The sequence below is a fragment of the Gobius niger genome, assembly GCF_951799975.1.
Source record: "Gobius niger genome assembly, chromosome: 11".
In the NCBI taxonomy this organism is placed as follows: Eukaryota; Metazoa; Chordata; class Actinopteri; order Gobiiformes; family Gobiidae; genus Gobius; species Gobius niger.
In genome coordinates, this window is record NC_136862.1 from 8,819,712 (window position 1) to 8,835,116 (window position 15,405).

The 15,405-nt window shown below is 40.1% G+C and overlaps 1 protein-coding gene across 3 annotated transcripts in view; it reads right to left on the bottom strand.

Annotated features, from left to right (window-relative positions):
- The window catches only part of ntm (neurotrimin), a 610,313-nt gene that overhangs the window by 45,232 nt on the left and 549,676 nt on the right, over nucleotides 1-15,405 (bottom strand). For all 3 annotated transcript variants that reach the window (XM_079565682.1, XM_079565681.1, XM_079565680.1), the window contains one exon: nucleotides 7,502-7,734. In XM_079565682.1, the coding sequence (XP_079421808.1) occupies nucleotides 7,502-7,734 (233 nt within the window). The remainder of the gene's footprint in view (nucleotides 1-7,501; nucleotides 7,735-15,405) is intronic.

The following is a 15,405-nucleotide window of genomic DNA, read 5'->3' on the forward strand; positions in this document are numbered from 1 at the left end:
GATCACGGACGCCTGCTTTTGGCTTTTGGGAGCCCCGGTGAGGTAGACGACCCTGGGTTTGGCCTGACAGCGGACAAGAGAATGAAATTGTGCAGAAAAGAAATTACACGTCAACAGTTGGAGCCCGTGTTGGTGAGACTATTATGGGTCCGATTTTGTCCAAACGGCCCAGCGTGGAATCTCAGTGGCGCGTTAGCCTTCAGCATTAACGAGCATACAGTAAGGGAGATGAAGAGAGGAAGTCATCAATGCACAGCACAAACAAGTCCCTCATTATTTCGTAGCGCATGCCAGCTCCGGGCCTTGACAGAGAAACAGCTTAAAGTGACACAGTCTTATCACGCATTCAAAAACAGAGCAATCGAGCTTGCTCTAATGAAGCTAGAGAATGAAGTTGACACCATGAAACAACAGCAAATTGGAGACTTTTGTAGCCCTAGAGTTTTGGATCGGATGACGAGTTGAAAGCTGTCCGGGAGTGTGCCCATACGACTAAACAAACTAATGGGAAATGCGCTTTTTTTGAAGTAAATGTTTTTTTTTTTTGTGTTGAAATGTCCAACTTGGAAGACCAGAGTGACTGATGGGAAATATAGATGTGAGGGTGATCCGGTGTTTACATGTTCGCAAGTCCAGAATGTATACAGCAATTAGGGCATTCATTTAAACAAGTCTGATATGGCAACACTGATAGAGTCGTGCGTCCTGTCGCGTGGAATAATGCAGTGGATCCCAAACTTTTTCTGGCTCCTTTGAGCTTTCAAATAATAAATAAATTATATGCCACGCTCGCCGGAAAGCCAGAGAAACTCACAAATAATAATAATAAAAAATGTTAGAAAAGAATGTATTTTTACTATTTGTAGAAGGAAAAACCTTTGACAGATGAAATCAAAAATGCCATATAGCTATACCCTGGCACCAAGCATCTTTCCTGACTTTTAGTTTCTTGTCAAAGCAACATTTAAATTATATTAGGACAAAATTTATGTTTATTTTTTTATTGGTTTATTCGGTCGGGACAGTGCACGTTGCTGAACATACATGGGTCCTATGCATGTAAACGTGCCACACCGGATTGTAGACTTGGGCTACCGTATTTTCCGGACTATAAGTCGCACTTTTTTCATAGTTTGGCACATATTAGTCTTATACTCCGGAGTGACTAATATGTGATTCCCCCCCCCCCCCCCTTTTTTTTAAATACAAATATATAATTTCACATGCCGCTAGAGGACACTGCAGGCTAATTGATCAGCAGAAAGACAGCTTGGAGTGAGTGAGAAGCGGAGGCTACTCTTAGGGAAGAAAACAAAACAAAGCTAATCATGGGCTAAATGCTCGATGTCCACAGCTAGTTCATAAATGAGAGCTTGAAAAGAGAGGATTGTCAACGGTGCAGTTACGCCCCTGTACCCAGGTAGTTGCCAAGGCGATTGTTCAGAAGTGACACAGAGGATGAAGATTTCCATGGATTTAGAGATTTGGAGTGAGATGGAGAGTTTGGTATGTTCTTTGTGCTATAGTTATCTGAACTGTTTAAGTGACTTTAACATACCAGACACCTATATAGTCTGTTGTTTATGCTCCCTGTAGAAAACCATCAATGTGTTAGCACATTGTACGCCTATTCAGCCTGTTTTTTTTTTTTTCTTAGACAAGTCTTGGCTAGTGCGTCTCATACTGACTTACAAATAGACTTATAGCCCTTGCACACTCTCAAACACACTCTCAGTCATCCTGGCCTATTGTACATGTTTTTAGTGGTCAGGGCAACCGGAATACCCGTAGGAAACCTACGCAGACACGGGGAGAACATGCAAACTCCACACTCAGAAATATGGAGTATTTTAAGGAGACACTGCAGTTAAAAGACAATTGTCAAATCTTCACAATGAGCTGTTAAAGGTGCATTATGCAACTTCTTATACCAAAAAAAAAGTTGATATTTGTGTGTATTTGACCTTGTAGTGACCCAGTGGCTCTATGAGTGGCTAGCGTGGCGACATTACTTTTGATCACGATGGTCTTTAGAATGCTACAGGATCCCTTGTTTTGTAGGTTTTCTGGTGGAAGGCTCGGTCAGTAGTGAAAACCTTCCAAACAATTCATCCTGGGGCGTCACAGAGACCACTGTTATGGAAAGCAAAGGTGCCATGCTGACCACTCATACAGCCGCTGGGTCACTACAAGGTCAAATATCAACTTTTTTTTATATTGCACCTTTACAATGAATGCACATTACATTTATCTCAGAAACAGTAACTTCAAGAGATTTCTGACATCCAAAAACTTCCATCCTGTTTACTAGTGAGGCTCCTCTCCAAGCATTATGTTTGACAACAGTGCTATAAAGCATTTCCATATAGCGAGTCGAGGTCTTATCTCTGCTGAAAACACAAGTTGCCACACTATTCCCCGCTAATCTCCAGTGAGTCGCAGTGGGTGGGATGCCTGGCTGTATGTTGGCAAAGATTAGCTTAGAAATATGAATGCATACGCGACATATTTGCTCTTAAAAGATAGTGTATCCGTGGCAACAATGTCCGCTCTGGCAAAGTCGTAATCTGAGGAGATGATCTACGGTGACAGTAACTGTGAGCGGGGATGAAAATGACCTGTGTTTATCTGAAGACACAGGAGAAACAATGACAGGCTGTATAACATCATGGGAGATATGCACAAGCTTGTACAACACAATATACACGTGGCAGTCTGCTGCTGATGCTGCTACTGAGAAAGAAGGTAAGAAGAAGGTAGAAGATAGGCTAAACTTTACTTTACAGCACAGTAATAACATGGTAATAACATGGAAATAGCACGGTGGACAGGAATAGCAAGGGACAATACATTGTATAACCCCGTTTTCATATTACTAGCAAGACAATAATAATGATTCCTGATTAATGACAGTCTTTATACTTGTCAAAACTAGAGTTAGGATGAGTCATATGGCCATTAAATATATCGGTTCCATGCTACTTCCATCACCATATTACAGTGCTGTATTTTCATGTGAATTACAACCACATGATATTTTATTGATACAATCATATAATCAGGAGACAGTTGCAGACATTTTTGTTTTTTAACCTTTTGACTGTTAAAGACCCAACTCTTTCTGAGAATTCTGAGACATGAAAGAGTGGCAGGGCACACTGGCATATGTATTGTAGTTGATTCGATCCACACCAGATAAGAGGTTTTTCAATGTTCCCAGGAAACCGACGTTTAAACAGTGCGAGTGGATTTAATCTACTCTCAGACCTCATCAGATTTCAAGAGCGTTTTGGTGCAGAGGCTGTAAAACCACAAAACCATGACTAAGGCTGAAGATGTGTCTCACTAAATGGTTTTATTGTTAAACCAGCGCTACAAAAAAGCCGAAGTCAGTGAAGAGTTTCACACACACATTCTGATTATCCATGCCATTGTGCTTTTGGCAGAAAGCTCTGCCCCAGAATTTACACAGAAAATTAGCTTTCCCCTAATTTGGAGTTGCAATCACTTATTGAGTCCCTTCTTCAAACTTTTGTTCCAATATATTCTAAAAACAACCAGTTAATGTGTTAATAGTTTGAAGCCTGTCCTAACCTGAGCAGTGCAGAGACAGTGTGCACTAAATAATGATTTGAGTCATGTAGATCAGGCTTGATGGGTGTTTATGAAGGGAAGAGTTCGAGAAACAAACTGCTGAGGCTGAAGCTGAGAGGGAACAGAACCCACGTTCACACTGTTGTTTACACACTGTTCACATACTGCTCACACACTACCATATTAAATGGATAAACTCCACTTAATACTGATGTCACTTCCAAACCTTACAATTCACTTCATGAAACAACTTCTAACAAACAGGCTGGTTTTGGTAATCCATACTACTTATTGAAAATGTTCTGCACTGATCCGCACACAACTTTATAGCACTTCTCTTGGCTCGACTGTTTTCCCGATGGGCAGATGAACTTATGGAGCTGGTCAGGTCATATGTGTGATAGAGCAGTCACAGTTCAGAATGACTTTTCTTTGTCCATGAAATAGACTTAAACCGCTAATCATAACACTTCAATGTTTCATCCAATACTACAAAAAATGTGGATCTGAAATGCCGTGAAACCTTGTCATCATAAAATGTACTTAAGTGCAGGAAAAGTATCAAAAGATTGTACTTTTTACTTGTAATTTTACTCATTTTTACCTCCTTTTTGTACACCACTAGAAAATTCTGCATAAGAGAGGTACTGTATTGTGTATTTATGTTCTGTTGGCTACACAACCGGTGCAAGCTTTATGTCTGTGTCTGCTAAGAATATTCTGCTATTATACAGCATTAATAAAATGGTACAGTTGATTTACAATATTGGAATTGGACAAGTACCGCATCTGAAGTTACTCTGACTGTAAAATCTCATGACTGTCTCTGTTTAGATCGCAGATTAATTAGAAATAAATTACCATTCATATTACATATTGGCAGTGACTATTGGATCAATTAGATTGCTCCGAGACAGTTGGCAACCAAATGGATTTCCAGTTTATTGAGTGTGGTATACCCTGCACACATACCTCCAAAGTAATAATGTGCTCTGAATAATACAGGCTCATTATACCCAGTGCTGCCGTGACAGACCCAGGTGAAGACTGAAAACAACAGAGCATGGTGATGTGACTCATATTCTCCCATTGATTGTTTGACGATGCTCTTTAAATGTCATTCATACGTTTAGTTTGAGATATTTTATTGGTGTCAATATGAAATGGCTTGGCAATGCTTGAAAAACATAATAATGAATAATGTCTAGAAAGCAAATATCAGTAACTCTACACATATTTCAGTGTAGAGTCAGATGAAAAAGCTATAAAGTGTTGGTCACTATATGAAAGAAAAGTTTGGCGAAGGCGAATTCTGGTATTTACAAACTATAGGCCATAAAAAACTACAAAAACAGAACAAAACATAACTGGAGTTAAGTGCCTTGATCAAGAATTACATTTTTGAGGTTTAGGACAGTTTCCTTTCTTATATAAGTCATTCAATATTGCACTGATTCAGCTTTTTTCCATAGATTTATATGGGATGTGTTACTCCTATATTATATTAAGAAAGAAAAAAGAAAGAAAGAAAGAAAGAAAGAAAGAAAGAAAGAAAGAAAGAAAGAAAGAAAGAAAGAAAGAAAGAAAGAAAGAAAGAAAGAAAGAAAGAAAGAAAGAAAGAAAGAAAGAAAGAAAGAAAGAAAGAAAGGTAACTAATATGTCATCAGAAATAAACCCATAAATTCAAGCACATCAATTTTTCAGATTTTGTTGAAGAAACGAAAACTTTTTAATTCTCATATTTATGTAAAAAATCCTTAAAAGTTTTAAAGTGGTTTCGGTTATTCTATTTTTATATATTTTGTTCCTCTTCTCCAGCAGTGTCTCACGTTTTGACTGGGACAGAGCACCTGCTCCACTCTGCCCTCTGGACCGGACCTGTTCCACATGCGCACACTGTAATGAATAATGACCAAGGTCTCTTCAATTACTGCAGCTTAAATATAGCCAACATCACATGGTTATGATTAGGGCAATAGCCTTTTTAGTGTACTCCTCAGCAGAGACGGGTAGAGTTGTAGCCAAAAATGGTCCTCACTTGAGAACAAATCCTGCTAATTCTGAAGAATGATATAATTTAGATCAAGTAAAGCTTATAAAATCAAGTCTTCAAATCAACTGTGTTTACTCTGAGAAATAAATGGCACAATAACAGCATATATCATAGACATATTGTCATGAAATTGCGCGAGTTCTTCATTTGCATTAGGCTCAGGATTTGACAAATGTTTTCGACATATGATATAGACCTAAATATCAGAGCACACTATTTTAGAGCAGAATATCAGAAACTGGTCTTTATTCAAGTTTAATAGAATAATGATTGGACGAGTACAACCATTTAAGCAGAGTTACTGACATAAATCTGGGCCACTCATTGATTTAACAGTACAGTGCTCTCTTCATCTCTTCAGATGCAAATCTTTGTTTGCCTCACAGCTAATGTCTTTTAAAGTCCCATAAAACCGTGGGGTAAGAGCCCTGTGAAGTTGGGAGCAGTTTTTCTCAAACTTCATTCTGAGCTGTGCCAGCAGTCTGGGGATGCAGTGATAAAACATCCAAGCCAGATAAACTGAAGCCAATCTATAGAGAGCAGATAGTGGGTCTGGTAAAATATACTGTATGTGCTGTGCAGAAGAACTGGTAAACAATAACTCAAACTGAAGGTCTAATCTATAGGTGCTACACACAATACAATGATACAGACTGAGTGATAGGAATTATGATGATGAAGACTGTAAAATACACTTTTAATAGGTGCTATTAGTATAAAATATGTCTGTTTAACACAGAACAGAGCCAGTTTCTCCCTCTGGCCCTGGCTCAGACCATATGCATATACAATAAGCAGTGTTTTCTGTGTCATTAGGTCTCTGCTCACCGTGCACTGCACTCCTCTCTCTGAGGAGCACACATCACTCTCAGGACATCTGCTATTCCCCATTAACCCCACCTAACCGAGTGGAAGGGCAACACCCCTCCCTTCCTCCGCTCCTTGAGCAAGGCACTTAGCCTCTAATTGCTCCAGTGGAGCACTGAATGAGGAAATGAGATTCAGCGTGAGGGAGAGAGACATGCTCAGCTTTGTTCACTTATGCCCTCGTGTGCTGCTCTCAGGAATAACACAGGCATCCGTCACTTCATCATCTGCTCCACAGCACAAACACCCACACACACCAATAGCAGAGGCAGATACACACACCAGCAGCACACACACATACAGAGGGGCTCATACGGCAGCAGCACAGAGGCCTGCAGACTCCGGAGGCATGTGAGGCAGCGGGAGGAACAGGAGAACAGGGACAGGCGGAGGAGCAGGTTCTGCATTAAGGAAACATTACACAACAGCTACCCCTACCTCTGAACATGGAGAAAGTCTCAGCAAAACAACAATCTCACAAAAACCTCAAGTCTGGATTTAGGTGTTTTAGATATTCAGGACCAATTCTTATCAAGCTTTTTTGATTTAGTCTTTTTCAACATTTGGTGGCTAAATACATGGTTACATGTCATACATTTTACTAAATACATGCATTTTTCCTTTCAAAGTCTGCTTTTTTTTTTTTACTTGTTTTGTAGACAAACTTTGTGGGCTAGTACCTCTAAGTGGCCCTGACCCCACTTTATTTTCTCTTCATGTTTCATAGTGGGGGCAATTTCTCTTGTGATATTGGGATATACAAACACCAAATGATGAGACTTGATTTGATATTTTTTTCTCTTTACGCAATATTATATGTTATTGTAGATAAAAGGTTTTGAGGTCAACACCTATACTGGATTGTTTTGAATTGGGAGACATTCTGCCTCTCATCCGAATGACTTCGTCAGGTTATTTGTGGCTGGAGGCTGGACTTTTCATGCAAAACCACCACGACCACACGTGTAGATAAGAAGTGCGTCTCACCCTGTACGAGGATGTACACTGAGGTGGTCCTTGGTCTCTGGCTGGTCTGCACGGCGCACACGTACTGGCCCTCGTCCGTCATCTCCACGTTCTCGATCTTTATGGTGAACTCGTCCTGGTTCAGGGTTACCAGGCTGACTCTGGGATCCACCGACCACTTGTCCTCGCCGGCGTACAGGATGCTGGACCGGTTCAGCCATGCCGTGTGTGTCACTACGTCCCCCTGTGCGCACCTGCGAAGAAGAGACGAGAATGCTGAAAATAGGACGCTAACCAATGGGTATTTTTAGATGCGGGCACACTCCAAAAAAAATCTGCTATATTAACCTCTACAAAGTCAAGATGTACCAAGTGATGAAATATTGTCCATAATTATCTCCTTATTTTAGCCATGGGTTATGCAGACATCAACAAGTAAAATGTTCAAAGCTATTTCAGTGTCACAATTCAATATTTTCAAGCCACAACCTCCACAGAAGTCAAGTGCACCTCAACACCTTAACGTTAACACTCGTATTTCAAGAGTTTGGGATATTGAGAAAAATAATTGGCCAAAACTGACCTAATTGAATGAATATTGGATCATACTTTGAGAAAGATTTAAAAAATGCTCCATGTTTTCAAAAGTTAATTAAATTTTAATACAATAATTAACAAGCTTAATAACTTTTTAGTGCACATCGTCGCCCTAATTGTTTCAAACCTTCTCGCAATTTTTTTAATAAATAAACCTTCAAACTTTAATGAGAAAACTGGCAATTTTAGACCGATAGAAAATTATACTGTTGTGTTGTTATTTGTAGTATAACGACTGTTGGCTGCTAATTACTGTAGCTCTTGCAACTATAATAGACATTTGAGTGCATATTGAGGTGTTTTTCTGTTCCAGACAAAAGCCGTGACATGGAGTAGGCTATTTTGCCATTCATCTGTTGTATGTTGTGTATGTGTGGGAGTCAATTAAAAATCAAGACCAAGGGCACATTATCACTGCTTTATATGAATCCGTAAATAACACTCTCATCATCTGCAATTAAACATCAAAATCTATGAACGATCGAGAAAATGTCGGTGACTGACAAGCGCTCGACCAGGTGAGTAATGCCAGAGGTTAATATAACCATTAGTAAGACCAGGCGATTAGTGCCGTAAATTAGCTTTGTAATTGATGTTTTAAGGGGAGACACTACAGGCAAAACTAAATGTGTTCAGGTTTTGAGCCAAATTGGTCTCTGAACATATAAGCTTTCACCTGGAAGCAAACAACAAATATACCTCATCATCACAACAACATGTTTAAATATTGCACTGATTCAATGTCTGTCCATAAAATGAGGCCATTTTCTCAAAATGCACTTTTCTCATGTTGGTGTGACAATATCTCCATGTTAGTAGCCCCTTCCAATTTTCCAGATTTTTTTAAAGGCATTTTTTAATATCCAACTCCTAGCCTGATTTACTGAGTTTTAAATGTGAAAAAACAAGGCAAAATGTAAAAAAAAAACATCTTATTTTAACATTTTAAAATATATACAAAATCCATTGTGAAAAAGTCCTTGTAACCAATATATCAACCAAATAAAACCACAAATTTAAAGGGCCTAGATGCAAGTTCGCCATTTTATACTCACTACTGCCACCTCAGGTCATACGTGTAACTGTACCTTCTATATTAAGCTCGTGCATGACGGCACTTCGGACGTAACACGTTTCTGAGTGACAGTGCAGGATTTTAGAGGCAGTTGTGGGTCTGGGCTCATTCTACACATTAGGACATTGTTGGAGCATGTAGGGGGAGGAAAATACATAATTTTAACCGTTTTAAACTTTGTATAGTCCCCTTAAAGAGACTAGATGCAAGTTGGACATTTTATGCTCACTACTGCCACCTCAGGTCTTACGCGTAAACTGCAGTCTCTGTATTAAGCTCATGCATGACGGCACTTCGGACCCGAAGTAACAACTTTTTGAGTGACAGTGCAGGATTTTAGAGGCAGTTGTGGTGAACGGGTCTGAGCTCACTCTACACATTAGGACATGGCTGGAACATGTAGGGGGAGGAAAATACATAATGTTAACATTTTTAAATTCCATATAGCCCTTTAAATCTGGCTCAATCCGTTATTCTGATTTCGTCGTCGAAAAGATAGGCATTACATTTTTATATGAAAACATAAAATGTCAGAAAACTTGCAATACATTTTTCCTTATATTTATGACAGAAATCTACAGCAAACGTTTCAAACAGGTATCTTTAAAGCAGTACCAAGTAACTTATTTACCTTAATAAATCCTTTCCGTAGTCCCTGTGGGGGTAATACAAGTGTTTATGGGATGATTGGAGGGTCTTTCATCTTCCCCTGGTGTCTCTGGCCAGAAAACCATGTTTGCAACTTGACTGCCCCCGGTGCGGAGAAAGCAATACACACTAATGTAATCACGAAGAAGAAGCTAACATGCTAATGGGCAAAGCTAACTGCGGGCTAACGTCACTTTAAACAGTATTTACAGCCAAGTTTGAGTGAAAAAAAATATTTCCGTTGTATAATTGGATGCACAGTAACCCTCTCTCCCTTCGCCTTTCCTGTCAGCATAGTATTTACTCTCCAAGACAATTAATAAATTAAAAAATCGTAACTTGCTACTACACCTGCAGTTGCGCTTATGGCCTCTAGGGGGAAGAGCTACTTAGTACTGCTTTAAATAATAATACAAAATCCCTATTCACCTGCAGTGGTCACATTAAGGTGTTTTGTTTTCACCAAAATCACCAACATGACAAAGTTTAGACCACATGCACAACTTCTTACTGTAATGCAACACACCTGGAAGAGCTAGAGTAGTATGCAAGGTACAAATTAGCATTGTGGGCTAGCGGTAAAAAAGTGTTTCAATTTGAGAAGAACATGATACTTAGTTGAAAGATTATACTCCAACTTTCTCGCGGGGTGTTTATTTTCAAAACTGGGAGCCAATGTCACCGTGTCTCATCGCGAAAGACGAACGCGCTGTCTGCATCCGAGCTATTAGCAATCACGGCAGCCTGATTTATTGACAATTTCCCCACACGCTTCATAACTAGACATATTGTACGTATATGCAAATGGCTCTCCGCTGCAGTTGTTTTTGTTCATTCGGCCCACACACTCGCTTCCCATGACATTCAAAGCTTGATTGAGACAATGAGCCCAAAGACGACCGCTGTGCACTGTCGCAATTACGACATATCGCTTTCACCAAATCACACAGAAAAAAATGCCGCTTTGATGCCATTCGCCTGGTGGGTGAACTCTGGCCTCCTCCATGGCGACACATCTGCTGTAACATCTTTGAATCAGATTGAGGGGATGAAAAAAAACAAGAGGCTGTGCCAGAAGAAATCACAATGATGAGAGGTGTTTAAATGTTCCAAATTAAATTTAACTTGGCACACACGGGCGGTTGTCTGCCAAATTCCTGTTTATCGTGTGGGCTTATTTAAGTCTCACTGGCCTCATTTTCGTGTTGATTTCGAAGAAGTGCAAACGATTTGACGGCTCACACTCGTGGACAGGTGGGAACAGACCAGAAAAGAGCAGTTCAGGCCCGCAGTGCGATTCCCTCTTTTGCCATTAACTGACTAATTCAAGTTTGTGCAAGTAATCACTCCAAAACTTTACTTGTCGTTGCGGTAAACACCATACAAATGTGATTTTTATCTGTAGACCTCATTGAACCAATCAGTGATTTGGCTTTTTTTCCCCCTCCTATCAGAGGCCCTCACAATGATCATAGCTAGGGGGCAGGTGAAGTGTGGTCATGGGATGAGTTCTTACCAACTGGACCATCCTCACTCGATAAGCTATTTGAAGTGCCACAGTCCTAAATCATTGTCGGAACTGTCTGTGAACACTTTGGTCAGAGGTCAAAGTAATGTTTGCAAAAGTAAATAAGCAAAATAAGCATTTAAAGGGAGGGGATGGGGGATTATTATAATTTTTTTCACAAGCATGCCCAATTTATGTCCCATGATTGTCAACATCCTCAAGTGAAATATTGGTTTTCCTGATGGCAAAGATACTGCAATTTTCAGACTATTGACCGCACCTGAATACAACAAAATTCACAAATAAAAAATAAAAAATCATATGTAGGCCGCACTCGTATAAGCCGCAGTCTTCCACACTGTTATAAGCATTTGAAGCTAACATACTGGAAATACTGGACTTTTCTCTTTGTGTGCGGTCAAATATTCCAAGAGGACGGGTTCATTTACTTTAAGAAAATTGGGTTAACCACTTAAAAGTTTTAAACTCAATTATATCACATGTGTCAAAAGCACATGCAGCCTGCAAGATGATTTAATGTGGCCCTTTGTAGAGCATGAATTTCTAAGTATGTAAAAAAAAAAAAAGTAAGTCTCTAGCCATTCCTGTGCTGCGTTATGTTTTTTTTAAAAGAAATAGCTAGAATGCTCACTTGAGCCACTAGGGGGCAGCCTAAATTTAAAAAAGGAAAGAATTCCACAAGTGTCCAGCAGAGGGCACTGACATAATAAGAGATCAGGACATAAACAGCATATAGCCATGTGGTAGATGGTCAGTCTGCCCCAGGGTGGCTGTGGCTTCACAAGTAACCTACTGCCACCGAGTGTGGAGTGAATGAATAATGACTATGTGTAATATGTAGCAGAAACGTGTGACACAGGCTGAAAAAGCACAATAAGTGTAAGCCGTTGTTATTTATTAGGCCCGCGGCCTGTGACCTGACGTGGGGGATGAATTTTTTAACGACTTCCACACTGCTGCTTTAAACCCATGTGTGTTCACTGTTCAGTCATACTGAACCGCTGCCCGCACCAGAAGCCACCGATGTTGGCGATCATCGTCCAGCTCCCGCTCCGGTATGCAGTAAACACAGCGGACAGGGTTTGCCTCCTGTCAGATGACGAAGTTGGAATGCCGTTGTTAAACCACTAAAAGCACATCTTACAGCCATTACCTTTAATACCGAAATGTTTGCGTTTAATTGCGGGTGTCATGTTCATTCCCAGTCTGCTGTGAGGAGCTTGGTAGCAGTTTGGGCGCAGTGCAGAGGAACCGCGGCCGCTGAGCTCACTCTCAGCTCCATTTACGCTGTCACAGCTTTTGTTACCACATCACTCACTTCCACTTCACTGGCAGCACTGGGGTCAATGGCATCCTCAGGGCATACTCAGCGGCAGCACTGTGATAGAGACCCCCACTTCAGTGCTATATGTGTGTGTGTGTTTGTGTGATCAATACGTCCAGCTTTCAAACATAATGGATCACAGGGTATGGTAGACGGCAGGTTATCAATTTACTATGACCGAGCACACTGAAAACGGCCCTTTCATTTATAACCACTGTAGTAAATTCATTTTTCAGTGCCATAAATGTCGTCCACGGGGTAGGAAAACACAGCCAAATCCTGACGACTGTGAATAGGATCAACGCTGTGGATCGTGGGAGGTGCCAGCTGTACGGCCCTTTTTCAGTCAGCGGCGGAGAATTTGGCATGGATTAAAACAACAGTGAGATGGAAAAGGAGCAGGGTCACAGGCACAAATACAAAGGCATATGCTCAGGGGAACTCTGCCCGGATGCTACACCCCTTAAAAATAAAAAAAATAAAAAAATAAAAAAAGACAAAGGGAGAGAGGGATATTGTTCATCCAATTATACAATGGAGAGATTTTTTTTCAATCAAACTTGACTGTAAATATTGTTTAAGTGGCGATAGGCCGCAGCTAGCTTTGCCCGTTAGCCTGTTAGCTTCTTCTTCGTGATTCCATTAGTGTGTGTTGGTGACTCCGAACTGGTACAGGCAAAGTTGCAATTGTGGTTTTCTGGCCAGAGACACCAGGAGGAGATGCTGGTGTCTCCCCCCCGCAATCATCCTATTAACACTTGTATTACCCCCAGAGGGACTACGAAAAGGATTTATTATGGTAAACAAGTTACTTAATACTGCTTTAAGGGGCCCGTGTGATTCCTATTCCACATTCTTACAGTCCATTCACTTTCACCAGCTCTTTTCAGCACTCAAATGGCCTTCATTACAAAACATGTCAAAAGTTCGTAGCTACCATCAATGTAATATATTTGTGCCACAGAAGTTTTTTTACTCTTTTCAATGTACAAAATTGGAACAGTGCATGCGTAGGTGTCTAAAAATGAAAAACTCCACCAACAAAGACGGCTTTATCCAGCATGAGTTTGACCCCATCATATAACAGTGAATTGTCTCAGAAATTCGTTTTTAAGTTGTTTTGTTTTATTGGAAGATGGAATTAACCACTTCATTTTATATAGAGAAACATCATTAAAGTAGAAGGCTTCTTGGTAAAGTTGGAACAAAACCTCTGGAGGGCTCTATTTTCTGGACGTTGCGCAGCATTGTTCAAAGCTCAAGTGCCGCTGAAGTGCACCGCTGAACACATGAGGACTATTTCTTTGGCTTTTACCTCAGCATGACCCAAACCGCGGGAATATAAGGTGAAGGCCTTTTATACTCGGCGTTTTATTATTCATTTCAGACTGCTATATAATTTGCAAAAGAAATAGGAAAATAAGGGATTCATGTTAGGGAAAAATCTGCTTCTCCCAACTGCACATAGCTATAACGGGTATTTTAACCTCTTATACTAAACGTTGTTCCCTGTAGTAATAATAGTAAAAGAGATACAGACAAAACAAGGTTGTAGCGTGTATTCTATCGCGTGAAGAATCTGAGATCTGGAAGGGTTTGTGAGAATTAATCTTTCTCCCGATGCCATTGTAAATCTCTGAAAAGCTTACAGTAAATGTATGTCATATAGAGTTTGCACAATAATGCAGAGCAATAGTTTCTAAACATGGAATTCCACTGAACCTGTACCTGTCTCAAATACGAAATAGCATACCTTCTTAAATCATTGAGAGTTCACATAATGTCCGAAACCGGATAGTGAGTGTGTGTCAGAATTGCTTCCCAAATGTGTGAAGAAGTTGGTGAGTTCACCAGTGGATGGTGCTGCAGCTGAGTAAGAGCTGACGATAAAGTTGTGAAAAGCATGGGCTTATTTCTTTGACACCAAATGTGTGCCTTGGTGTTGCAGTTATTCACAAGAATGGGGATAGCATATGAACTGTCTCATTCAATCTACCATGGACAAACTGAAGCAATAATTAAGGTAAGCGATTTAAGTTAGTGGGGGGAAAAAAACACTTTAGCAGATAGAGCTTTATATAGGCCATGCTACTGCTATGATACAAAAAAAGAACACACATTGCAAAGAAGCTCTTGAACACAGCTTGCCAAATGGAATTAAAATCACATTAATTTACCACTTATCCACATCTTGCCGTGACCGACATGTTCCCCTCATATTTCAGAAAGAAGCTGCAGTCTATATCAAACAGTTTGCTGCACAAGTTAAATTTTCTTTCCACCAATCTTAAATCTACACTAGTGTTGGCGAAACTATGCGAGTCCTTTGCCACGCTGTGTTTCCATGGTCATTAGAAAGACTACCAGGCGAATACAGAGAAACCGCTTCAGTGGCTTTTGTTTGAGCCGCTATGCACCTCGTCCATTAGGGAAGCTTCTAGTAAGAATTCTTTCATGGTTAAAGAACTTCATGTTACACTAGAAAATGTGGTCCTTTGCTCGACGATATTCAGTCATTTAACCAGACAAACGTAGAATTATTCAACGCATTTTCAGAAGCTTGAAGTTCAACCAGAAATGTCAGATGTTTGCCCAAGGATGAAGTGTACGGCCAAGCTTAAGCAACTTTTCAACCATTGAAAAACACAATTAAGTTTAGCTTTAACTTCTGCCTCTTTAAATATACAGTAAACTGTGCATCCCAAGGCAGTTAGTATCCCATTAAATCTTGATCTCCCTTATTACCATAAAAA